Raw genomic sequence first — 27,545 nt, 5'->3', positions numbered from 1 at the left:
GTACCTTGCATAACGTGTTGACCTATGGATTTCTTCTTGCACCAGGTTCGAGCAGGAAGGACGTGCACATGCTGTTTCCTGAAGAGGAGAAGATCATCGTGGAGGAGATCAGGAGCAACGGACAGACTGTGATGGAGGAGAGGTGTGTGTGTGTGTGTGAGACGAGTTGGGGCAAAACCACCTTAAGCGTCACCCGTTTGATGCGACCGCACTCCTTTGCCATGTTGCTTTTCAACGTTCCCGGTAGCCCCCCCCACCCCCCCCCCCTCCACTGGATTGCAGAAGTGCTGTTCTCACTCAATAGGTTGATGCATCCTGTAAAAATATGTAAAAGAAGGCATTTGCGCCGTCAGAAGTGGTCTTAAGCCCAGAGTGAGGCGTTAGCCGAGCGAGTGGCCGTGCGGAACAAGAGCGATGTCCGCTACTGCTGACTTAGCGTCGTTTGCTAGGCTTGGAATCATCAATCGTCAATGTGTGTCAGGTGACAGGAGAGCCCTGTCGTGTCAACGTCTGACGCGTGTGTGTGTTTGTTTGTGAGGTGGGGGGGGGGTGTATGTGAAACAAAAACTTGGTACAGTAGATTTCTGCACAATCACCTGTTATGATATACTTTTGATTAATTTCTTAATTCCTGTATTTGTGGTATGAAAGCACAATGGATGGCCCTTATTAGTGTGTGGAGATTCAAGCCAGAGTCGTTTCTTTTCCCACGTAGGAGCCTGGTGGACACAGTGTACAGTCTGAAAGACGAGCTTCTGGAACTCAAACAGGTGAGCGAGGCTTTATTTTGCTCCTCTCTGTTGAAGTTATGAATCTGAATGGTATGCAGTTGCCTCAACTTTGCAACAGAAAATAATCTATTTGGTGTGAATTTAGTGTTTTGTGACATTTGAGTCAAGTTGGCATTGTTTCTGCACTTAGAAGGTAATGTCAATGACAGAAAAGTGTTAAATATAGTGTACTGGAGCAGGAGATGAAAGTGAAAGTGTTACTATAGATTGTCACAGGCATTCATTATTGTCAGGGTTTGTCTAGTGAGGGGGATGACAAATGCTCACGCAATCATTTGTTTATCCCATAGCTTGATTTAGTCACAAAGACAACCAGAAAATAGTACCATGGCAGCCTTGTTTGATATGTTGATCTCCTTACACAATGAGGTCGCTCACATTGGCACTTTTTGCTGATTTGACAGCTATTCCCATACAAAGTTCTCACAACAGTTATCACCCTCTCAGTCCTTTTTATCACACTAATCATCCGGGGCAAAAGGTAGGTGATAAAAATAGTGTATCAGAGCTGGAAATAAATGTTAAAGCAGCCTATTAAGTAGTATATCTGGGCGATATTCAATACTGTGAAGAACATTGTTATTGTGTCACAAATATCGCTATATACAATATTATTGAATATCAGCCCAAGCCTTATTCAGAGCTGGAGATCTCTCTCTTTTTTCCTTTAATCCCTGCTCCCAGGACAACAAGAGGATGAGGAGGACATTGGAAGAAGAGCAGAGGGCGAGGAAGGAGTTGGAGAGGATGATCAGGAGAGTTCTGAAGAGCATGAATGACCCCGCCTGGGATGAGACCAACCTCTGAGAGAGAGAGAGAGTTAAGATAAATGGAGGCATGAACAGAAAGAGTGAGGAGGTATGTTGAGAGGGTGAGAGAGAGCGATGTGCAGAACATTCTGAAAACAAAGACGAGACCAAATCTGACCTTTTTAACGACCACACACCCTTTGAACTGACACTGGCCTCTGACCTTTGAACCTGCGAACTAACTTCTCGGACCAAAATGGAAACACCAGCCAACAACTGAAGCCATCGCCAACTGACCACAAAGCTGTGAAACCATACGCACCGCTAGCCGTGAATCACATCACTTCCTCTTTGTGATCGATGTCACTTCCCGCAGAGATGGGGATAATGGAAAGATACGCCATATTGACAACATCTTGTTTTACCAGCAGGTGGCACTAAACACACCAGAGTCTTGAGACTTTTACGTCAAATCAAATTCAATAGCATTTATAAACAGCTGGTACAAAGTCTTCTATCCATTTGATTTATTGAATAAGTGTTTTGTTTGGTTACAAACAACTTATTTTTCCCAGGGGGGAGCATCAGATTTTCTTTGAGCTTTCCCCCCCCCCCATTATATATATATATATATAATATTCTTATTATTCTTCTGTTTAATTCATGAATTATTGACTTAATTCATTAACTGGCTAATCAATCAATATCCCATAGCCTCAATGCTAGTCAAAATGTTGTGGAGCTTTCACAACCACAGATTGTATGTTGTTGTATACTTCCATCTCAACTCTGCCTGGAGATCCCAGTTTTTGGGCTGGCCTCTTTGCAACTCAACTATAATACTTTAAATAGTTGCTTGTTGATATTTCAAATCTACAGTGAAGACGGTTTTCCAGCATTTAGCTCCATTCACTGCCGTGCATTCTGCTCTGTCTGCAGTCTGTGGTAAAACCGGTAACTGAGCTTCCCTTGTAGCTCCTTTCTTATCATCTTGTCGACGTTCACAGCCACAACTGCTGCTGTCAATTTAATTCGAGGGACTGTCATTTGCTTCAAGGGCGCCCCCATTGATCATTTTGTCGAGCTGGATTCATGGACCATCATTCTTGCAATAACTCAAAAGTCTGTGGCCAGACAGACCTCATCGGTTGGAGGTTGAAGAGGGTGATGTGAAGGTGAGGAAAGGTGTGCAAACGTCGGGAGCATTCCGATTTCAAGGATGACCATTCCGTCACAAAAGGATATCGAGAAATGACCTTATCTTGGTGAAGTCAAGTAACATACCATCAATTGGGACTTCTCATAGGAACCAGTATCCAGAAAGCATTAGAACCAAGTAATAAACAGCAGAGACAATGCTGTCAGAACAGTGCTTGAAAGTGCTCCTTTGACCTTTTAAACATGCTGCTCACTGCTCAGTTTGAGACAAGAAACAACCACCCCCTCCCCCACCCCTACCCTTTAACATTTAACTTTGATCCTTAGCTTGCTTACATGTCTGAAAGAGTATAATGTCCCCATTATGGCAATAATTCAGAATGGCCTTGTGGAAACCTTTTCTCATAACCAGGTGAGAGAGTCATCACGATGTCCCCCTGGTGCTTTATCTGTCCAAAACTAGTTAGAAAATGCTCCCGACAGTCCATAATAAACCAGTTTTGACAGCTGTTTAATTTGAAAAACAGAAGGCGTTTTCTTGCTCTCCTTAACCACTTAAACCCCATATGGTTGAGTGGAGTCCCTCAGGGCTCTATACTAGTGTCTTTTCTGCTATTGTGGGGGAAAGCTTTTGCTGAAAATAGCTGATTGACAAGCGCTGTGAGCTTGTCGATTGGCTATTTTCTGCGAAAGCTCTCCCCACAATACGGATGCTGGGGTTTAAGGGGTTCATTTTGAGTGATTTAATGCAGTCTACATCCAGATAATGTAGATTATAACCTTATCTTTTAGAAAAGCTATTGTACTCTCTTGTTTCCAGGTCCATGATGTTCATAATGTTTCTAAATGTATTGTGTTTGAGGGCAAACAGCGGGGGGGACAGACACTAGTTGTCAACATCCCCCCCTAAGGATACAGCTGTGTCTGTCTTGAGGATTATTTTCTGTTCAGAGAGATTTTGCTTTAAAGATCAAAAGTGAACACTGTGGCACTTGTCATGTTCACCTGCAAAGCAAATCTGGACAGGATGAAATGTCAACATCAGAAGCCTCTTGTCAGCAGCTCTTGATGTTGATCAAAGACATTGCATGAAAGCAAATGGAAAATGGAAGCCAGAATGAAGAACCCTGTGGCAAATATGTATTCTTGCTCATGTTGATGCACATTCCCCAATTATATTGTTAAAGACCAAAGTCCACGCAATCACTGTAAAATATTTTTTTGTCTTATGATTTTGAACATTTTAAAAAGGTAAAAAGGTTTGAACTGTGTTTTTATATTTGTAATTATGTTTGCACACTTATAATTGCATAGATTTTTAATATGTTTGATTTTCTACAAGTTGTGATTTATTGTTATTTGTACAGTATAAAAGCAAACACTGGTATTTCAAATGATCATCAGCACACATGCCTTGGAAGAGAAAATATATATCTCTTATTTGCTGACCTGTCTGATGCATTGTTATGCTTCATGGTTTTCTCTTAAATGCACTAAGTGATGGAAGAAAAGACAAAACACTTAATGTAATGTGTCGGGCATTTCAGCTGTTGGCCTGTTTACTGAATTATTTAAATGAACTTGACTGATGAAACATCCTGTGTGGTGTAAGATAAAGATTATGATGATGATGATTACACCTCCCCCTGTAACCTCTATTTATTTCACCTGTCTCTAACTCAGTGTGGATGTAAAATAAATACACATCACGTTGCATCTCAATGAGTTTTGTCTTTGGACACATCAAGTAACCACATGACCTATAGTGTCACTATTCTGTGCCAAACAATCAAACAATCAAAGTCAAACAATCTCCGAAAATAGAAGCTCACACTGTGTTGCGATGCATTGTGAGCTTGCAGATCGGCTATTTTCGGGAAAGAGATTTGGTGTGGTGAAAAAAAGGAGTGGTTCAAGGCTAGAGCGGGGGAGCCCGGTCAACAAAGTATATAGGTTTTCTGTAAGGTTAAATCTCAGCAATATCATCAAGTTTGGCCTCAGAGATGTCAATTCCATCCTTTTCTGAACCTACTGATGAGAAGAAGAAGGAATAATGTGAGAACATACAGTATGGAAGTAAGGGGTGGAATAGTATTTATGTGATAGGTGAAAGGGAGGGAGGACAGGATGGGGGAGATAATGTTGGACGGAGGAGGGAAGAAGCAGGGATGGGGGTACTGGAGACAGGAGGATTAACTGAGAGGAGGAGAGAGATCTGTTCTGGATGGATGGAGGGATAGAATGAGGTTCGTTGACAGCCTGTCTTCACCAGGTGGAGGGAGGAGGAACTCAGGGGGATGCACTCAGATGGATAAATGTGTCTTAAAGAGTCTTAAACATTATCAGTAAAGCATAACATAGAGAGACAATATTGCTTTTGAAAATGTGTTTATTGACAGGATAAATGGAGCCTACCAGTGTTACATAGGATAAACTAGATAACCACTGAACATGTTGTACCTTTTTGAGTTATCATAGAGCTTACTCCCCTGAGGTAAACGCATAGAAATGGTGTCCCCCTCCTCCAGCTCTATGATAACTCCATTAGATAGGTTTTCATTGTAAGGATTTTCATTGCGTCCATAGTTATGCATGAGCATGTTCTCATTTTTATACATCTGGATCTGTACAGGCTCTGATGCTGTCGCGTGAGATGCAGTAAATCTGAAGTGATAGACTCCTTTCACCGGTGCTGTAAAGACACCTATGAGAGAACAACGGAGAAAACAATGGTTTTAACCAAAATGACATTCTTTGATCACTGTCAACAAAGTGGCAAAGTTAATTGAAACCCATGGCATTAAAGGTCTCTCAATCCCGTCCTGACTATTTCCATGTGAATCACACAGTGGAAGATTTATTTAGATTACTGTTGAAAAGAAAAAAGGAAAAAGTATGTCTGATAGCCTGCTAGTTATGTAAGTCATGAAATTAGCTAAGGTCATTAACATGACTTAATCACCACCTACCTGTAACTGGATTGTACGCTGTGCCAATGTTAGAAATTACTTGTGTGTAGATCAGAGTGGTTTGCGAACCAAATGGCCCAACCTGTCCAGAATCACTCAAACCAACAGAGAATGCCACCTTTGGTTTGTCTGTCAACCCAACACAACACATTTTTCAATTGTATTATAAAAGCAGATATTATACTATTAAGCCAATACACCAATCAAATGTATTAAATCTGTTGTAAATCTGTCTTGCAGTGTATCAGCTTCAGCAAGACAAAGTAGTAGGGGTGTAATGATTATGTTTTAACAGTGATACGATACGCATCACGATACATGGTTGACGATATGATACATGGACAATATTCGTTCATTTATAGCCATATGATACGACTCAACGATTTAAAATAAAAACTATTTAGCCAAAAATTCATTAAATTAAATATGTGTTAGTGCAGAATTCGTTTTTTAGGGGATACATTAATCATTATGGACATAAATCACAATGATTCACTGGCAAATGCATACATTCACATACAGACATTTTATTTGACCACATAATTATGGACAAATTCGCAACTATGGATGGGATCATTCATTCTTATTTTATATTTTACTGATACCGATACCGACATTGTTTAATGAGCCAAGTCTTTATAAATACCACTATCGATACTTTTCTGTTATTTGATGGAAAGATGAGACAACAATAAATTATTAACAGAACTGAAATGTTTTATATTTTTTAACTTAAAGGGATATTTCACTTTCAAAAAAACTTTGGGTCATTTTATCGTCTACTGAGGCTTTTGTGAACCCCCCAGACCGTTTTTAAGTTGCTGGGTGTGTGAAACATTTGCCACTCACAAAAGATATACAATTTAACTTTAGTTTAAAAAAAAAAAAGTTACCTAGTATAGCTTTAAATGAATGAAGTTTAACATTGCTAATTGCAAGGTCTATCCATTCAATCGATTCCTAGCTAAACTGAAAAATAAAAGCCTGGAGATCGAGGCTAATCGATTCCTTGCATTGCGAAAGTAATTTAGATCGATCCAAGTCACACTAGAAGTAGAGATTTTTTTTACCTATCGATTGGTATTAGTTGGATTGTTGAAATTATAATCGACGCAGCAATGCAATTACTGTATTGTTACACTACTAAGTAGTAAAACTAAACAGTTGCTAAGTACTTAATAGAAAATACCTGCAATCTGTTTCTTCAGCTCCTCAACTTGCTGTTCACTGGCAGCAAGCCTCATTTCTATGGTGGACAGCTTACCAAGGTGGCCTAAAATAATAGTATTATCAGTCATAATAAATACTCAGCACTTTCATGTAGGTAAGCTTCCCCATGTGGATTATATGAATCAAATGTAGAAGAAATCACAAGATTTCAGTACTGCTCTGTCCTTCCTGCATTCACTAAACATCCACCTGTTCAAATTACCTTCACTTTCTTTCTTCAAGTCCTCCACCTTAGTCTCACTCACACTCAGCCTGGCCTTAAGGTCATCCACGTTGCCCTCACTCACACTCACATTGGCAGCCATTTCTGAAAAGTATCACAGAGAAATGTTTCTGCTAAACCAGCAATCCATAACTTGTATATCCTACTTATTTTATTATTTATCTCAAAGGTTTTAAAGAAAGTTTCAGAAAGGAATGCAGAGGCTCTGTATGTAAAAGATTTACTGTAGATGCAAGGTGAAAATATAACACTGTTGATCACCAGTGGACAAAGTAGGCCTACACAACCCCATTACTTGAGTAAAAGTATAGATACTACTCTATATGACCCCACTACAAGTGGATGTTGTGCTGTGAAAATACTGCTTCCAAAGTTTATTTTCATTTTTTACCAGCAAATTGCTGCATTGTTTTGACAATGCATTTACAGAAACCACAGTGCAATGCACTGACTTTCTTGTAGAACCACTGTGCTACCCATCTGACCACTTCCGTCGGCTGTGCTAAGTGGTCACATGGGTGGGCCCTGAGCACTTCCAAGATTTTCAGGTGGGCCCTGATCCAGAAAAGGTGTTCCTACTGGCCTAGAGAGAGTATAAGCCCATCATATTTCAAATTATTAATCAGAATCATCAACAGTAATTATTCACCATCATTATTAATATTCTATGGCTACAATTTTAAGGCTACAATCTATAAGTTTGATGTCCTCTACCGATGGAGACAGGTAATTGCAACATTCAAACCTGTAGGAAACTAAACATTTACCACACACTCATCCGAGAGAGAATCCCCGCTTGGCCAGGGTTATGAGCTTCAGGCAGGGCTACATGTCAACCAGTATAGTTGTCTTACCTGACAACAGGGTCTACATTTCTCTATGAGAGTGTAAGGAGACCACGTAGATTATGCCAGTTATACTGTGTTAACATGTTGTGGATTGCAGCTTTAAGTTACTGGCAGCAAGCCTCATTTCTTCAGTGGACAGCTTACCAAGGTGGCCTGTTCAAATTACCTTTGCTTTCTTTCTTCAAGTCCTCCACCTTAGACTCACTCACACTCAGCCTGGCCTTAAGGTCATCCACGTTGCCCTCACAGGTACTCACTTTGGCAGCCGTTTCTGAAAAGTATCACAGAGAAATGTATCTGTTAAACCAGCAATCAAAACTTTTATATCCTACTTATTTAATTATTTATCTCTGACTCAGAAAGTTTCAGAAAGGAATGCAGAGGCTCTGTATGTAAGTATGACGATTTAGATATAAGGTGAAAAGATAAGACTGTCGATCAGCAGTGGACAAAGTAGGCCTACACAACCCCATTACTTGAGTCAAAGTATAAATATTACTGTAAATATTTCTCCACTACAAGTGGAAGTTGTTCTATGAAAATTGTACTTTAGTTAAAATACTGCTTTTATTTTAATGAATACATTTTATTTTTGTCCAATCTGTATGATAGAGTATGTTAATACAATATAACTTATACAATTGGGGTGGTTGTATTTTGTCTCCCTGCTCTTCTATTGAGACATTTAGATCGTGTCAAAGGTCATGTCTCACCTAGACACAGGTGTGAAAATTGTACTTACTAAAATAGTTAAAATACTCCTTTTAAAAATACTTTGGTATTCAAATGTACATTTGGGCCCTGATCCAGAAAAGGTTCCTACTGACCTAGAGAGAGTATAAACCCATCATAATTCAAATTATTAATCAGAATCCTCAACAGCAAATATTCACCATCATTATTCGTTTTATGTCCTCCACCGATGGAGAGAGGTAATTTCAACACCAGTGACTCGAACCTATAGGCAATTAAACATTTACCACGCACTCATCCAAGAGAGAATCCCTGCTTGGCCAGGGTTATGAGCTTCAGGCAGCTCTACAGTACATGTCATTGTCAACCAGTATAGACAACTGGGTCTAGATTTCTCAATGAGAGTATTAGGAGACAACGTCCAACCACTGCAGATATGCTAGTTATACTGTGTTAACATGTAAGTTGAGCTTTACATTTTTTAAATTAAACATTTTAAACACATTTCAGCCTGTACCTTTACAACTTCCGAAAGTTCCATTTATAATCATGTTTTGCACAACAAACATGCAAGCCTCTTGACCATCCTAACCTGCTTTTTCTTTTGCCATCTCGTTTTTGGCGACGCTCAGCCTCTCTCTCTCTGTTCCACCATGATGACTCCCAGGCTATACAACTTGTCTCTTATTCCTTTAACTTCCCTCCAGACGTCTGGCAGCAAGGGGGTATCACTCTGAGCCCCAGCCTCAGATAGACAGAACATTAAAAGTAACAACACACCACAACCATTCATCCTGAAACTGAGTCACTATACTGTACATATGCTGAGAGAACTTAATTTTTGTAGTTGGTATGTTGTCTTGCTTCTACTGGATGGAGGGGGGGCGGGAATATACTGTAATTGGTTACATAGTTCAGGGGGAGGGGCAGGTTTTTTTATAGAAACAATGGTCAGGAAATGTTTGTGCTCTGCGAAGGACATGTTTTTTGTTATTTTGGAAGAGATAGTGCAGGCCTTCCTACTTGTTAGTCAGCAGTATAATAGTGTGTACTCAGCCACCATTGACAATTTGTCGGTAATGTCATTGTATTCAGTGGAAAGTTACTGTACAATTTGGACACAAAATAAACTAGACTATGGCTTCCATAATATTTGCTGTAATCATAGCCTTGCATTGGAATTTGAAAAAAACCTTGACTCTTGTAGATGACAGCATTGATGCTGTAAGAATAAGTCAGAACTGGAGGTTATTTCATAATTGAAGGTAAGAGCAAATAACAGCATGGAAGGCTTTTCTCAATAAAAAATATGTTGTCTTCAGCTAGTTTGATTCAGAAGCTGGCTACACAGCTAGTGAAGAAATGGAACGGGTCCAGAGTCCCATATGAATTATTGTGTCTCTGTTAGTGGTTCTCGCAGAAGACCACCTCTCCTGAGGGCTGTTATAGTAGGGTTGCCAACTGTCCCTTGAAATACGTAATTGTTCCTTATTTGGAAACTAAAAGACATGCCCCTCTTTGAATTGATAAGGGACAAACTTTGTTCCTCATTTTTGGGAATCCATGCATGACAGAGCGATTTATGTGATAAATGACGGTAAATCTTGCTGCTCCCCTTCCTGCCCCTCCCCTCCCCTCGCTTGTGTGTGTGTGTGTGTGTGTGTGTGTGTGTGTGTGTGTGTGTGTGTGTGTGTGTGTGTGTGTGTGTGTGTGCGTGCGTGTGTGTGTGTGTGTGTGCGCGTGCGTGTGCAAGTAAACAACATACAAATACAAAGCAATAAGGAGTGCTAGGGGATGCGCATTTGACAAAACTTCCATAACTGATTGAAGCTGGCAACACAGCTAGTGAAGAAATGGAACGGGTCCAGAGTCCAATATGAATTATTGTGTCTCTGTTAGTGGTTCTCGTAGAAGACCACCTCTCCTGAGGGCTGTTATAGTTGGGTTGCCAACTGTCCCTTGAAATACGGAATTGTACCTTATTTGGAAACTAAAAGACATGCCCCTTTTTGAATTGATAAGGGAAGAACTTTGTTCCTCATTTTTGGGAATCAATGCATGACAGAGCGATTTATGTGATAAATTACGGTAATCTTGCTGCTCCCCTTCCTGCCCCTCCCCTCGCTGCTTGTGTGTGTGTGTATGTTTGCGTGTGTGCGTGTGCAAGTAACCAACATACAAATACAAAGAAATAAGGAGTGCTAGGGGATGCGCATTTGACTTCCATCAAACTTCCATAATTGTTTCCACCAGACAACCAGACAAACAGTGTAGTGGAATAAAGGACACTAAATCAACATACAAAAGTACATCTATCAGCAGTACATGGATGGGAGACAGCGTGAGAGATGTGACAAGGCAGAAGGGGAGAGAAGGAGATAAAAGCAGGATAGTGACCACTGAAAGGAGAACATCGAGTAAAGAGATGGAGAAAGAAAGTGATTCCATAAATGGAGGGAGGGGGAGAGGAACAGTAGAGGCGGATGGAGGGACAGGTTGAGAGGAATGGAGGGAGGGAGACAAAGAGAGGCAGATAATGTAACGGCTAGAAGATGGATGGACGGATGGATGAGAAAGGCTAAGCCTTTTGTTTGTGCAGAGCAGAACAGAGGAGGGATGGCATTTGCAGAAAATGCCATTTGGCAGACATTTACGTGAAAGCAAAGCTGTGTGAGGAAGAGAGGGAATGTTAAATGGTCATGAACCAGAGCAAACTGTTCTCTCTGCAAACAGTCATGTTAGTTTAACTCTGAGAGTGTAGAAATGCTGACCCTTATGTGTACATTTGGGTATATATTTATACTCCCAGAGTTGATGTGTACTGTGTAATTTGACTTTTAGTTAATCTCTTCTGATAAAGCCTATAATAGGTCACAATCGAGAGACGCAGAACAAGCGACTGTATTGTGCACTCAAAATAGCAGATATACATGGCCCAGAGGTCAGGAGCCTATCTCCTGTTCCCGTAGTGTGAAGCAGCTTGATGTAAAACCACACTCCCTGGACATGATGCTAGTCTGTTGCAGGGACTTAGCCCCAATCTAACCCTTGATGCCGAGTGCCAAGCAGGGAGGCATTGCTTACCATTTTCATAGTCTTTGGTATGACTTGGCCGCGATTTGAACCCCTAAATCTCAGGGTGGACACTCTAATCATACTGTAAGGCCACTGAGCTGGTCATAGAGCATATTGTTGCTTGTATGTGAGTTAGCTCTGTACTAACTCAACTAGGGATCTGGATACGGAGAGAACACACACACACACACACACACACACACACACACACACACACACACACACACACACACACACACACACACACACACACACACACACACACACACACACACACACACACACACACACACACACACACACACACACACACACACACACACACCATTGAAGTGAATGACACATTGACTTTGAGTCATTGGGTTCATATTGTCATTGTGCCGTTTGTCAGGTGTCTCTATTTTCTGAAGGTAGGATCAATCAGCGTGCATGCACACACACAAACCCACTCCCATTCACATACTGTACAGCGGCACACTTCTCTCGCTCTCTCTCTCTCTCTTTTACTTGCCTTGTTGCACTGCACCTTTCCCTGTCTGTCTGTCTGTCTGTCTGTCTGTCTGTCTGTCTGTCTGTCTGTCTGTCCAAAGCTTCATACATTTCCAGCCCCTACTATTTCCCCCTCCATTAGAAGAGAGCAGTGACAAAGGGAGGACAAAAGCTAAGGGGGTAGGGGGGCACAAAAGAACACAGGACACTTCTCATTGGGGCCTGGGCTCTGTTATTGTACAAAATAGCCAAGCAATATTTTTTTCTTCTTTTTTGTTGACGGTTTACTTATAAAAGCCCTTTCGACGTCAGCCCTGAAAGGAAAGCAATAAAGAAACCTTTTCAACGGCACTGAATGAGCAAGAGAGGAGGAGGAATGAATCCCTCTGGGACGCTTCGACCCGAGGAGCTTTTTTTTGTATTTTTCTTTGCTTTGGTAATCAAATTGGGGCTGAAATGAAAATGGAGGGGTTTTTTTCTATGAAAATAGAGGCAGGCTTTGTTGGCTTTGGGAGACTGGTAATTCATAAACAATAAACCAGGGTCCTTTTGTTGGTTCATAATATATTCCTGCTGCAATGAAAGAGTGCTCTGCCTCTCTCTCTCCCTCTCTCTCTCTCCCTCTCTCTCTAGGTGTCTCTCTATCTCTCCTTCTCTCCACAATCGTGCGTGTGTGTGCACCTACACACACACACACACACACACACACACACACACGCACACACACACACGTGCACGCACGCACACAGTCAAATGTTGAGAGTAAAAGCCAAAGTGAGGTAGGGCTAGGCAGCAGAGGGAGAGCGAGGTATAAAACGGAGAAAGGGAGAGAATTTCCACTCATCTACCCAGTTGACTGAAAGGCTGCTGGAAGCTAAGCTTCTCTCTCTCTCTCTCTCTCTCTCGCTCATCTCTCTATATTCTTCACTTTCTGTCGTTGTGTGGTGATCAACCGTTCCCTTAGACTCTCTTTACTAACACTCTACATCTTACTGAGATCTCTGCTGGGAGGAAACAAACTTGGACTTTTCTGAATTTTGTGTGGCACTGTATTTTGCGTGTGTGTGTGTGTGTGTGTGCATACATATGTGTCTTTAACATCCAACAGGTGCGCAAGGATTACTTTTCTCCACAGTAGCTGGCTGTGACTTCTGATGTTTGATGTGCATGTGCTTGTGTGTGAGAGAGAGGGTGTGTTTTTCTTTTTCGGGCGTGACACATGTTCAGGTAGGAACGAGTGCAGGACTCGGACTCTCTCTCTCTCTCTCTCACTCTCTCACTCACTCACTCACTCACACACACACATGCACGCACGCACACACACACACTCTTAATGTTTTTTCCCCACTATGTTCTGGAGCACTTCATTCACAAGATTATCCAGAAACAAAATGTTAAGGGCACAGAATAAAAAGAAACAACCTTCAAGGTCCACCTGTACCTCTGCAGTTGTCTTTTGTTTTATACGGAAATAAGGAACATAAATAATAGGGATTAAAAGGCCTTCAAGGAATGATTCACCAGACTGTGTGGACAGATGGGATGTCTGATACGATACGTAAGGGAGATATATCTTCTCTACATTATGGATCTACTGGACGAGAACTTTTAAAAGGGAAAAATGTGTTCTACATAGTACTATCAGTTTGATCTTTCTACTTCATTCTCTACTGGACGTGAACTCTGGAATATCACTTGACAATGATGATGGGGCCATGTCTTCATCATGTCTTAATCCTGGCTTTAGTTAAGGACTGTAGGCTATCTTAAGACAAGCATTAACCTATATAACCTATAAGTTGATATTCAGTAGTATCACCTTTTAAGGTTTGTATGCATATTGCTCCATACATTTGAATCCATACAGAAATGACTACAGTACTACGCTGATTGAGACTTGGACACTGTACCCTTATGATTTAGACTCGGCCAGTGAATATTTACACTGCGTGTCACCTGGAGTTTGCATCAAAGGACGGGTCTTTGTGGACTTTATACTTGCAAGGGATGGAAGGCCCACTGGACATAATGGATATTAGAGACAGAGAGACTTCTACATGAACATGGATTTGAAGCAACAGTACAACGCTTGATGTAAGTGATATTTATGCCTTTTACATTAGAGTCTTTTGATGTCTCCTGTTGGGTGTGGGCATCAATCCATGGACATAAAAGCCACCATGAGGGCAATCTACCCCTCATCACTTAATCATGTGGAGGAAATGGGGGGGGGGGAAGAGAGAGAGAGAGAGAGAGAGAGAGAGAGAGAGAGAGAGAGAGAGAGAGAGAGAGAGAGAGAGAGAGAGAGAGACCTTTATATGCAGGACGTTGAGTGAGCCAAAATGGGTACCCCTGCCATCCTAAGTGCATGGCATGCCTTCTCCACCTATAGGCTACATATTGTATTGCATTCAGTCATACTTGGCATTTGTCACCTGTGAGTTCCTTGGGCTTCCTGTTCAAACTGTTTGTTGAGGGTTACACCCTAAAGAAGGTTGTTTGTGCCAGTATGCACACACGAGTCACAGTCAAAAAGGCTTAACATGTCTGACCACTATCATGGTCCTTTAACCACATGAACAGTCACTACTACTAGTGTCCCAATTGTGGACATGCCATAGGCTAGGGCTAGGCTAATAGGTGAACATTCTGCAAAGATAGCCAAACTACAAGCTCACAACATGTTGCTTTGTGTGCTTGTAGATTGGCTATTTTCAGCGAAGAGATCTGGTGTATAGAGGGAAAAAGGTACAGTATGTTTAAATAGTTAAGCAAGTGTCAGTCGAGGTTAAAAGATAAATATGTGTCTGATACAATTCAAAGGAGCTGTATTGGCTTGAGAAAACATACGTTTACATGGCCAAGTGTCAAGATATAATAAAAACAGTTTTTTTTTTGCTAACTAAACTAGGGATACAGAATCTGGATACGGAGAGAACACACACATACACACACAGTGACAGGAGACACAGGATTTCGGATTTGCGCCTTTTTGGCAAAGCGACAAGTGTCATATTTGAGCAATGAGCTACAGCTTGGTGGCATGTTCTCATCATTTCCGATGATGTAAGGTCAGTATTCAAATTGTAGCCTGCCATTTGTGTTTAGTACACATTATTTGAGGGTACTAGCAGTGGTGGAAAAAGTTTTTTTACTTAGTCAAAGTATTGATACACAAGATATAAATACTCTGTTACAAGTAAAAGTCCAGTATTTGGAGTAAAATTATATTATATTATATTACCTAGATGTAGTGGAATAGAAGTAAAAGTGCTGAAAATTGGAAATACTCCAGTAAGGGTGCTAGATAATGTGGTCAACAGATACGCTATTCACCTGTTTCCTAGGCTGTGTGTTTTCCACTTCCTGTCGATTTGATCCAATGAAATCCAATGAAACTGGTCAGATGACCAATGATATCCAATGAAATCGACAGGAAGTGGAAAACACACAGCCTAGGAAACAGGTGAATAACCTCAATATTTAACAGGCCTACTATAGTACAGTACAGTACAGACATTTCCATAATGCTAAATTGGCTAATATTTACCAACCTAACTCCATCACCACTGTGTAAGCAAATACATTGCTTTAAAGTGCTGACGTGTTATTTAGGTCGTTTGTTTATTCATATTATATTGCCACAACATCATATGGACCATGTAAGAGATGTTGTGATAATATTTATTCGACTAACAGTTAGTACTTAGGAGGACTAACAGATTGGAAGAGACTGTTGTATCTGCTTGAAGTTTGTCAGTATGTGACATGTTTATGGCCATAACAGCATACAACATTAAGTTGTTTGTTGAGTGAGTAGCTCTCTGGACCAATATCTGTGTAGGAGTGATATAACATTTATTTTCTTTGATATGAAGTTCGTCAAAAATACTGTAGCAGACAACAGAATGTACAGTTTGTACAGTATTAATTAAGTATCTAATTTGATTCTGTTATTTACTAAATACTTTGTTAAGCCACAGCGCCCTCTTCTGGTTGAGCTAAACTCCCATGTGGTCAAATCATAGGTATGGGTCATATCTTCTTATGGACAGTGGTGGAAAAAGTACTCGCATCTTTTACTTAAGTAAAAGTATCAATACTGCAGCGTAGAAATACTCAGTTACAAGTAAAAGTCTGGTAATCAAAATGTACTTAAAGTACCAAAAGTAAAATAACTCATTGTGCATAATGTCCCATTTCACAAGTTCATAATGTATACAAACATATTTGAAAATAGCAGATCTACAAGCTCACAATGCATCGCGACGCATTGTGAGCTTGTAGATTGGCTATTTTAAAATGGCCGAAATACATATAGGACTGAAGTGGTTAATGTATGTTTTATGATAATAATCTAAATCTGCAAAGTAACTATTAACTAAAGTTTTCAAATAATTGTAGTGGAGTGAAAGTACAATATTTGCCTCTGAGAAGTATTGGAGTAGAAGTAAAATAATTGAAATTGGGAAATACTCCAGTAAAGTAAAAATTCCTCAAAAGTGTACTGTAACTAAGTACAGTACTTGAGTACATGCACTTAGTTACTTTCCACCACTCCTTATGGAGTGGACGTTACTTTTCCGCTTTGGACTCGCTAAGCAGCGAATAAGAGCTGGAGTTGTATGTGATGTCTATCTATGCCATGTTCTGTCTCTATCAGCAGTTGCAGAGTGAACTGAGACCAAGCAAGCAGTGTGTGGTGACTTTTGAGAAGCAGTCAAGAAAGAAGGGTTACATCTGCACTAACCAGTTCACTGGCGCCCACTAGAGGAAGAGGTGATGATGGCACTCATTTTCTTGTAGTCTGTGTGGCCTTTTGACATTTGAACTTTGTGTTTTTAGCCCCCTGTCTATTGATCTTATTTTTATTGATGTGTTTTATAAATGAAGTAGACTTATGGTAGGCCATTTCTAAATGGATTCTCTGGCCTTATATTGTGGACAAACCTTTCTCTGTTTGTCTATTGTATATGTGGCTCAACATGCAGTCCAAAGACCCCCAGGGGCCCTTGAGGGGGTTTCAGGGGTTTCCCGGGGGTCCCCAACTAAATGGTTGATAATTAATCACCATTATTACATGAGGCATACAAGTGAAGAAAACTAGAGATTAGAACAAACAATAATGGCAAAAATATCTCTAGCTTACAGTATCTATAGGCCTACAATACTGTACATACACACACTAGACAGGACACCCACACCCACAAATGTCACATCCGGTTTTAACGTGGAATCTTCCTATAGACGATGAAGGAATTCTGGACCAAATGACAGACCATACCATGCAGACCAATTAATGTGTAACAATCAAAATGTTCTTAGAGATTAAAACAAAACAAAAAAAATCTTATTGAAATAGCCCAATGCATATAAAATGTGGGGGTCCACCATCCTTGATATTAAAAAGGTTCAGAATCACATGCAGTGCACTTTTAAGACATTTGATTGACCTGATACTACTGACAACCTCATCCTGGGGGGCATTTAGTTTCTTGTTGCAATGGAATTCAGACAACTCTTACTTATAATGGATGCTAGCCACTCAAATGTAAAAAATGATTAAAAAAAATGTAATTAAATTAAATCATTAAAATAATTAATAGGGGGACAGGAGACTCAAAACATATGATGTAATTTCAAATATAAACACTTGATGGCAGCACAGATCAACAAAAGGAAACCATCCAAGGCATTGCTTTACTGTATAACTAGGGATGTATTTGAACTTATTTTTTACACAAACAACTTTTTCTGCATTTTAATAATATAATTGCCAAATTTTCATCTAGTTAAAGCTGTAATACAGAAGGCATTTTAATGAATAAAACGTTATTTTAACCAAGCGGTACATTGATGCAATGTAACTATTAGGCCTACATCTGTAGTGGTTGAAGGTGGTCTCCCTTCTCCACTTGGGACATTTAGACCCTGGAGTTGGGTAGGATATCTACCACTTGACAAGTAGTACTGCCTGAAGCTCATATGCACAATATCTCCCCTGGACTTCTTTCTTGGAAGAGCGATAGAAGTTTGGTCTCCCATGGAGGAGACCGGCGGGGCTCAAATCCAGCAGGACATAAAAACGCATGGATTGCCACTTTAAGCAATGACACAAAGTCTGACAAAGTCTCATCTACAGATATATGAATTGCCACTTACAGTTCACTTAGGCCTGATTTATACTTATTTGCGAGCAGGTGTTATGCATAGAAAATAGCCGATTTACAAGCTCAGGCCTATTAGATCTGCTATAGTGTGGGACACGATGCGCAACCAAGTATAAATTTGGCATTATTGTTCTGGAAGTAAAAGCTTCAGTTTAGTCCTCAGTTGTCCTATGTCAACGAGTCCGACCCTGAGGACGTCAGTCGCAAGATAAAACTAACGAGCAGTGATTTTTAATAATAGCTAAACCCATTGGACAAGATGGCATTGAAATATCTAAGTTGTTTTAGATTCATAGCTGAGCAAACACAGAAATGTCTCATATTATTTCCCCCTACTTTCTCTTATTCTGGTCATCGTGAAGGGAAAACAAGATTTCCCTTTTACTTTTCAACTTGCCTTAATCGAAAAGAGCATAATATGTGAAACTGTTTTCTTGCTGAGCTTTATTCTGTGCTTTCACTGGCGTGTTTGGAAGTTGCCATGGGTCCGTGGGCTGACATTGGCCTTTAAGAGGTGCTGTGGTTCACAGAAATGATTGTTTACTAAACACAGTGAGTAGTGTGATGTGCTATCAAAGCACAGAAATACATGAGGCTACTCTGTCTCTTTATTCAGTGCCATGCGGGAACATTCTACATACACTGTTACATCTTTGCCACTAGAGGGCGCCTTAGGCCTTTTCAAATAGTACAATCCTGAATGGCAACTTGTGAAGGCCCCTGCATTTGACCCATGTCTTTATACTGAACCGGAAAACTAGCAGTGATTATCAAGTCAGCATTGGCACCATGACACCATGGTCCCTGTGTATAAGGATGGCATCCTCCCAGTGTGATGACCCATCTTGTGTGAACCAGTGCCACAATGCAATGCCTGGGCTTTATGGAACTGTAGAACAAGGTTTGCAGAGAATTTCATCCGGTATAGGGTTCATATACATTTTCCTGCTCCAACGATAAAATAGTAGGCCAACTTAAATAGCTGTGTAGTAATTGTTGTGATTAATGGAAGGTGGCATAGAGAATCAATGTTGGACTGAAGGAATCTAATGTGATTTTGTTATAGCTAATTTGCTACAAATCAGTTTTGGTATCAAAATAATTGATGTGATTAATGTATTAATTTATCTTCTTTACTTTTCAATTTTTACTGTATGTTATCTATATTTGTGTGTGGTATCAGAGTAGGGAGTAACACTTTTTGACACTTTCCAGTCATTATAATCAGCAACTATGATAAAACTGGTTTGTGTTTAAGAGACACAATGCTTTTTAATCCCATTAAGTTACATTTTTCCTAGCAATACATTGTTACCTTGTTTAACTGCCATAATCTGATAATAATTATAGATTAATAGCATACTTTAATAATTCCTTAATATTAGAATTAGATCTATGTAAAAGCCCATTACGTGTACTGTAATTTTATTCCCCAAAAACCCGAAAACAGTTGAAATGATGCTTGGAAACTAGTAATTACCTAAATTTTCCTGAATGACAAACAAATTAGATTATTTTTTTCATCATATGGGCATTTCAAAGAAATTAATCACTTGATTCTATTTGCATTAATTCAGATGAAATGCTTTGATTATTAGAAAATACATCTGTTTATTAATTTTTTTAAATTAAATGTACATTCATTTGACACATGTTTTTTTTAATGTTGCATATCTTAGCCCACAACACAGGACAGAGAACCATACAGGACTCTTGGAATATAAAAAAACAAAGAGCAAAAATAATGTCAGGATCAGAGGTGTGTAAAAGAATGGATGCCAACATTTTCTTTATTTCAATTTAATGCAAAATGGTTGCTGTAGTCGCTCTGCAGAGCTATAACTCTTCATGTTTACCAGGAGAAGAGGAAGCAGCTACTGTAACCTCTCCTGATCACACTGTGCTGTGCTGAGGCTGGGCCTCATGCATTATAATACTTACCCCTGCTGTCATTTTGAATAACTATACTATAATGGCCAAACTAGCTTGAGCAGAATAAAGACTGCCATTATGTGAGTTCCAAGTCACCACCTCTTGACATACACACATCTCTCCGTGATTATTATCTTCCTTTCTGAAATGGGACTGTAGTTTTTTTTCCTCCACTGTGTTTTTCTCTCTTTGCAGAGGTTGAGGTTAACTAGGCTTTGTAGAGATGGTGGGGAAAAATAAGGCAAAGCACCACAAGGGTCTAGTATGCAATTGCATGGCCCACAGTAAAACCGTGAGTGTTAATTTATCATTTTGAGTGTCAAGATGTACCAGTTTTTTATTTATTTTTTTACACTCAGGATTTTACTTTAAAGGGCTCATTTGATATGTGCCTCAGGTGATTTCCGAGGCACATTCAGAGATGTTACATAAAACTCTACCTTGATGGATTTCATGATTGCGTCTTTGTTTCGGCCATTCACGGGCACCCATTTAATCCTTTTTGAGGTGAAGGAGAGACGGTCTTGAAAACGTTACACGCCTGCTGTGTAGATTTACTGGCTAACAAATCAGAAATGTAGCTTTTGCCTTTAACAGCAAAATCCTTAGTAAAAGAGTTGCCATTGGTTGAGTAAAGGAACCGTTTCAATTGTCAGTTGAGCTCATGGAAAACGTGACAGTACTGTAGTACTGTGTAACTTTTGAATGATACGCAGAATGATTAGGAAAACAATTTGTATTTATTACACAAATCCAGCATGATATTATATCAAAGGTACAGTATACTGAACAGTGTTTATACTTATACAGTAGCTAACAATAACTTCATCTAGTAACCTTTAAAACAGTCAAAAATAAATATGTCATGTTTATCATTTGGGACACTGCGCTGTACTGTGAAACATCTTGTGCCATATTTTTATATACAATACAATCAGAATAATACTTCATAACAAAGCTTGAATGACAACCTATCTGTGATACATATATCCAAGAAGAGCCCGCTCTCGTAAGGAAATGAACAGTGTATACTAATGGCTTAATACATACAGTAAGTTATGTCTCACCATAAGTAACATTACATAGTACATAATTATGCATTCCAACTACGTACAGTATGTCATAAAATATTCTCAATATCTCCAACTACCACTCAACATTAATCGCAAATTACGTCCTTGTTTTAATTTTTAATAAATATTTTTATAAAAACAAAAACAAAACATTGAATTACATTTATATGCGGCATATATGACCATTAGTATCCATTGTATGTTTCCTAGTGAGATTGAGTTGCCAAGAAAGATGCCATGAATGAATATGGCAATGAATAAAGCTGCAAAGCCATTTTGGGGCATTTTGAGCTAATGCTAAAGGCAGGGGACTAGTGAGAGCTCCAGTAAACATACACACACGTGTGTGTGTGTGTGTGTGTGTGTGTGTGTGTGTGTGTGTGTGTGTGTGTGTGTGTGTGTGTGTGTGTGTGTGTGTGTGTGTGTGTGTGTGTGTGTGTGTGTGTGTGTGTGTGTGTGTGTGTGTGTGTGTGTGAGAGTGTTAGGCAAGTCCGGTGCTTCAAAGGAGCGGGACACAGCAGCAAAGATAAAAGGAAGGCACTGGAACAACTCAGCCAGTTAGATGCCTTTTTTATCGAAGGTGCAAGTATTTAAAACAGACTAACGTTTCCGTTTCATCAGAGTCCTGAATGATGTCCAGACTCTGATGAAGATGAAAACTGATGAAGATGTACAGTACCCACATTGAAATGTTAGTCTTACTTGCACCTTCAATAAAAAAAAAAGGCATCTGTCTTGAGTTGCTCCAGTGCCTTTCTTTCATCTTCACAGGTACAAATACAATATCATCATGAAGTGTTGCTGGCTGTTCTGCATCCATTTCCTGTGCATTTATAAACATGCTTGAGGGGGGCTCCAGCAGAGCTAGTCAATTTCACCCGATAGTGCTCCAGTGAGGACTGTGGCAAGCTGCCTCTACATTAATGGCAGTGCTAAAGAATATTATCAACAATCACCCATTCTTGAGAATTGGGACAAAACCTTTATTTTTTTATTTTTTTTAATATATTCTTCAATTATGCAGAGAAAATATATTTTAAAAGATCAATTAAACCATGTAATGGGCCAACCTCCCACAGTTTCCTTTCTGGTGTCATCTCCATAAGATTGCGTATCTGACGGAGTTGACATCTGACGGAGTCTGACGGAGTTGACAAAATGCTATGTTTTTTTCATTCCAAATTGGAGAAATCTCACTTCACATGTAACTTGTATAGGCTACCAGCAGAGTTTGAATTGAGAAACATTGATTTGTACTAAACCCTGCAGGTTCCCAGACATTGTCGTTCGATATTCACGCAAGCTTATCAGGCAGGCACTGACAGCTTTTGTGATTTTGAAGTACATTTCTTGTGTTTCTACTGTAGGTACTTAGATCCAACCGCTATGAAGGAACTAAAGCCTGATTTCTACTTTGTTGTACGATGGTTTCGTGTGCTGAAAACAGCCGATCTACAACCTCACACAGCTTGTAGATCTGTTTTCGGCATGCGATACTGGCGTATGACAGAGTAGGCTATAAATTAAGCATAACTGGCCTGTTAGCTGTCCAAGCACTATGCACTCTAGACTTGATATTCAATCACACTAAATGGTCAAGCCAATTACATTGATTTTTGAGAGGCTTTGCTGTCTGCATTAGTGGAGGAAAATGGACTGCTATTTTCCATATGCCGTTTCGTTAAGAACTGAGACCTCTTCAGGTGTGTAATGGATGTAATGCAAATCACCTACATCCCATTTTTTCATTTCTCCCAGTTCAGTTTCTTTCAGCTCACTCACTGTGTGTGTGTGTGTGTGTGTGTGTGTGTGTGTGTGTGTGTGTGTGCGTGTGCGTGTGCGTGTGCGTTCGTGCGTGCGCGTGCATATATACTGTGTAGGCATGGTTCAGCATGTCATATTTATTATTTTACACAAACAAACCCCACTACCAAGGCCATTTCATGGTATGACCATCTACTCCTTACTGTTTACACTTGCCTCTTCCCCCGGTCGATCACATAGAAGCGTGCATTACCACTGCGGAAGCTTTGGAGAATCCAGCCATAATTATCTTCTGAAAACGGAGCTTGGGGGAGGAAACAGGGCTTTGGAACAACGGAAGCTTTGGAACAACGGAAGCTACCAGACTGTTGAAGCTTGAATGCTCTAAACCCCAATTTGTTTTATATCACTCAAGTTTTATCTTATGACAAACTATGCGGTGGACCTCGGTGCACCTTGCGTTAAAGACATTCAGGCGTTTTATTTGGCTCAGGTTAAACAGCTCTGGGCACTAGTCATTAACATACGGTATTGAAGGTCCAGCAGTGGTATAATGTTCCAGCCGCCGCATTTAATCTGCAGCTTGTATGTAACTACTTGTACTTGTACTTGTGTGCAGATGTGAGAGAACATTTGTTCGCAGTACTTGATCTTTAACCATTTTCAACCTGGGCGTCTCTATTTCTGGCATGTCGCATCCACGATGTGCTGTGAGCTTGTAGATCAGTTTTTTTTTTTTTGTATTTGCCATACAACGAAGTATATAGGGCTCAAGTGGTTAATGTCTCTTTTTGACGAATTTATTCTATTCGTTAGATATCACTTTCATACCCTTCCAAGAAACGAGCCACATCAGCCCTAAACAGGACATTGCACTGACAGGAGCTGTGCTATAAACACTGTTTCTTAGGTCAAAAGAAATGCTATGTATGACATTGCTACCACCATAGTATAAAGATATTGCTCATACATGCTACCAATATAAACATAAACAAAAAACAACCAAGAATGCATCTGTAGCCGGCGTGTATCATTGCTGTCTTGCAACAAGGGCTCGCCTCAAAATAATTTCTTAATCCATTAATTGGCGTGGAGCGCCAATCGGGGGCATGGCTTTTTGTTCGATATGTTTTTCAGAGCTGCATGCTAATCATATAAAGTGATCCTTTGTACTCAAGGTTGACAGCGCCGACGAGGGCTTTTAGGCACAGACATGCACGCACACACTTGCACGCACACATGCACATCTGTCTGGGAGCACCGACAGCCGAACGAGTGTATTATTTTCGCTGAAGAGTGTTATTTTGCTGTCAAGGCCTGATGGCAACGTGCCAACAGATGTGACAGGGTAGGATCATCCCTCACTCTTACAGGAGAGAGGGGGACAGGGGGAGAGGAGATGATAGTGGGATGGATTGAGAGGGAAGGAGAGAAGAGATGGAGGGAAAACAAGAGAGAGAGACCAAAATGTATAGTTTTGCCATATCGAAATGTATCTTTGGTGACATAACAATAACATGCATAACATTATACAGGAAACACAGTTGGTACAATGAGACTTGAAGACAATGCAATATAGATTATATAGACTATAGTGTTCCTTTTATTTCAACTTCTTTTATTTATAATTATACATTATTAACCTTACACATTCTGACTTAACTAAACTTAACCACATGAACCCTAGCATTTCTATTCTGGCCATGTCATAAAAGGCAAATATTCTGCAAAAGTGGCCAAACATTTGGAGGGACAGCGGAAGCTGCCGCAGAGATGCTGCCGCGGAGATGCTGCGGCGGAGCAGCGGGCTGCCGGCGGGGGAGCAGCGGGATGCCGGCGGCGGAGCGGCAGGTGCCGGGAGGCGGGGCGGCAGCAGCAGCGGCGGAGCGGCAGTTTCCTATGCCTAAACCTAACCCTAACCCCTAACCCTAACCTCAGTAAAACTATACCAAACCTAACCTCAGTAAAACTATGCCTAAACCTAACCCTAACCCCTAACCTCAGTAAAACTACACCTAAACCTAACCATAACCCCTAACCCCTAACCCCTAACCCTAACCTCAGTAATATTTTATTACAAGGATTAGTAGGCTACAGTCCTACTGATTCCATGCTGCCGCTCCACTGACGGCAGCTGCCGCTCCTCCACCGGCAGTTCCACGGCAGCTCCGCGGCAGCTTCCGCTGCCGGAAAATCCACTCGCTCCTTCTGAACATTTGGCGAAAATTGCCAAACTCAGTATGCATCGCATTGTGAGGTGTTGTGAGCTGATTTGAGTCCTTTGTATGTATGTTTGTAAGAAGTATTATGTTCTTGTTAATTGTTTCCTTGTATGAATCCCATACTGGGCAAATAAGCGTTTTTTATGGTGCTGCTGCAGAAAATAATTGTTCTGCGGGGTTAGCGATAATGCCGACACATTTACGCACAGATTTAGCACTATTTCGGCAGACCCAGGACAGTATTTCGGCATCGTTACTTGCAATAGTCAGGTCTTTCTTTTTCGCCGGGAGTTGAGCTTGGTGCCCAGCGCTGCAGCCCCTATAAGCCTGTGAATTAAGCCGGGCCTGAGACTCGGTACACAAAAGGCCTCCTGAAGCTGTCGCGCAAGAGACTAGAGCTCTGCGCAAAAAAATCCAGAGTGTTAAATGCTTAAGCCCTATTTTATACTCCATTGCGCGATGGTGTCGTGCGGCAGCATGTACAAGCTCACAACCTATGCAGCAAACACTACTTGATTATATAATTTGTATTCCTTTACAGATGGGAGTATAAGAAAAGCTACAACTAGTTGATCCGGGTCAAGAAAAAAGAAAAAGGAAACCAAACTAACTGTTAGATCAGCATTCTTATTCAGTGATCCGTGATGGATAACTGCCAGTAGTGTGGCTTGGATCTTGTATCTGTTAATGACGCTGATGACTTTTGTTGCTGTGTTAAGTCAGCTTGTGGCTAAGTGCAAAGTGATTACTAATGTAATGTTCACTATCGAGTGTCTCTCTATATGCATCTATCCTTCTCCGTCCCGCTCTCCTTTCTTCCTCTCATTGTGCGTCTGTTAATTTACTCCTCGGCTCTAGAACAGAGAGAAAACAAAGAGGGCAAAACAAAACAAAAAGGAGGAGAAAGGAATACCATGTCATTACTTGTTGTGATTCTACAGCAATACAATACCCCGATCACCCATGAGAGAGGGGGATGGAGAGTGAGAGAGAGAGCTGGGGGTGGGAGAAGGAGAGGTAGTGAGCAAGTCCTCTGCATGGGGAAAGGCAGTTTAATTTAGATAATTATCTCGCAAATTAACCACAAAACTCCTTCCCTCTTAATTACCTGCCGTGCAGCACAACAAAAAAGCAGCACCAAGGACGTCTTTGTTGAAATCTTTTTCAGGGGACGGGGGGGACACATAAATTGGACTGCACCCATACTGAAAGACCAGATAACCCTTTGAGGGACGAGCCACCAAAGCAGTTGATAGGCTAATGGGGGATACTGTTAGTGATCCGCGTTTGTAATTGGGCGTCATAAATCTGGAGAAGGCGACGAGGGGAACAAAAGAGCGGTTTTGTTCCGGGGGTCTCGGCTGCTGCGCGTCTCGTAAATCCTTCCCCCCTCGCTGAATGGCGCTATCTGAGGGCCCGATGTGCGTGTTATAACAGGAGATGCATGGCTCCTGCATCTCACCCATCGATCTCAGCCACTGTGTGTGTGTGTGTGTGTGGTGTGTGTGGTGTGTGTGGTGTGTGTGGTGTGTGTGGTGTGTGTGGTGTGTGTGGTGTGTGGTGTGTGGTGTGTGTGTGTGTGTGTGTGTGTGTGTGTGTGTGGGTGGCAGTGTGTGTGGCAGTGCTAATAAAGAACAGACCTTTCCTTATCGTGGTGTGTGGTAAGGGTGATTGTGTCAGCAGTCATTAACCTTGCTTTTCTAATGACAGCTGTGCTGATTAGCTTCAACACTTGAAGCCAGGTCACGACATTTTCAGTTTTCCTGTGTTATTTGTCTTCACCAGCAGCAGTTGTTAACATCGTAGGCCGGTGGCGGAAGAGGAATGTTTCTAGCTAGCCACAAAATAACTGCTACTGTTCATGCTTCTCGCATTCATCCTTTGTGAATTGCCACAAGCTGACATAATTTTTTTCAGTTTCAGAGCAGCATAAGCAGAGACCATGTGTGGTCCATGTGTAGTTTGCAATGTAATAGAAACTCCTGCTTAACTTGTGCATTTATGCGTTTATGACAGAGAAGCCATTTAGTTGTAGCAATGCTGTTACACCCCAATAGGTAATACACTCAAAGGAATCATTGGAGACATCAGCCAACCTAACCATATTTAAGCCACTTCTTGTACAGTTCTAAACAACATTTCAAGGGTTGATGATAGGG

General features: G+C 40.7%; 1 protein-coding gene and 1 pseudogene across 3 annotated transcripts in view; one reads left to right on the top strand and one right to left on the bottom strand.

The window, feature by feature from the left end:
* The window catches only part of LOC308080439 (rho guanine nucleotide exchange factor 7-like), a 32,142-nt pseudogene extending 27,735 nt beyond the window's left edge, over positions 1–4,407 (top strand). Inside the window, exons 19-21 of the transcript XR_013935051.1 lie at positions 46–142; positions 716–770; positions 1,476–4,407. The product of XR_013935051.1 is annotated as a rho guanine nucleotide exchange factor 7-like (transcript). The remainder of the gene's footprint in view (positions 1–45; positions 143–715; positions 771–1,475) is intronic.
* Positions 4,408–5,115: 708 nt separating this feature from the next.
* On the bottom strand, positions 5,116–9,456 carry LOC308080844 (cerebellin-1-like). Of its 2 annotated transcripts, XM_080422873.1 has the most exons (6): positions 9,254–9,456; positions 8,135–8,239; positions 7,100–7,204; positions 6,857–6,940; positions 5,668–5,796; positions 5,116–5,402 (listed from the first exon to the last, which is right to left on the bottom strand). In XM_080422873.1, the coding sequence occupies exons 1-6, from the start codon at positions 9,270–9,272 to the stop codon at positions 5,119–5,121; spliced, it is 726 nt and encodes a 241-aa protein (XP_080278999.1). In that variant the 5' UTR covers positions 9,273–9,456; the 3' UTR covers positions 5,116–5,118. The 2 variants fall into 2 exon arrangements, with proteins under 2 accessions (XP_080278999.1, XP_080279000.1); XM_080422874.1 differs by lacking the exon at positions 5,668–5,796.
* Positions 9,457–27,545: the final 18,089 nt, after the last annotated feature.

This window comes from Gymnoscopelus braueri, assembly GCF_963280865.1.
Source record: "Gymnoscopelus braueri genome assembly, chromosome: 24".
In the NCBI taxonomy this organism is placed as follows: domain Eukaryota; kingdom Metazoa; phylum Chordata; class Actinopteri; order Myctophiformes; family Myctophidae; genus Gymnoscopelus; species Gymnoscopelus braueri.
The sequence above is the reverse complement of the archived record's forward strand: the minus strand, read 5'-3'. Positions and strand labels throughout refer to the sequence as shown.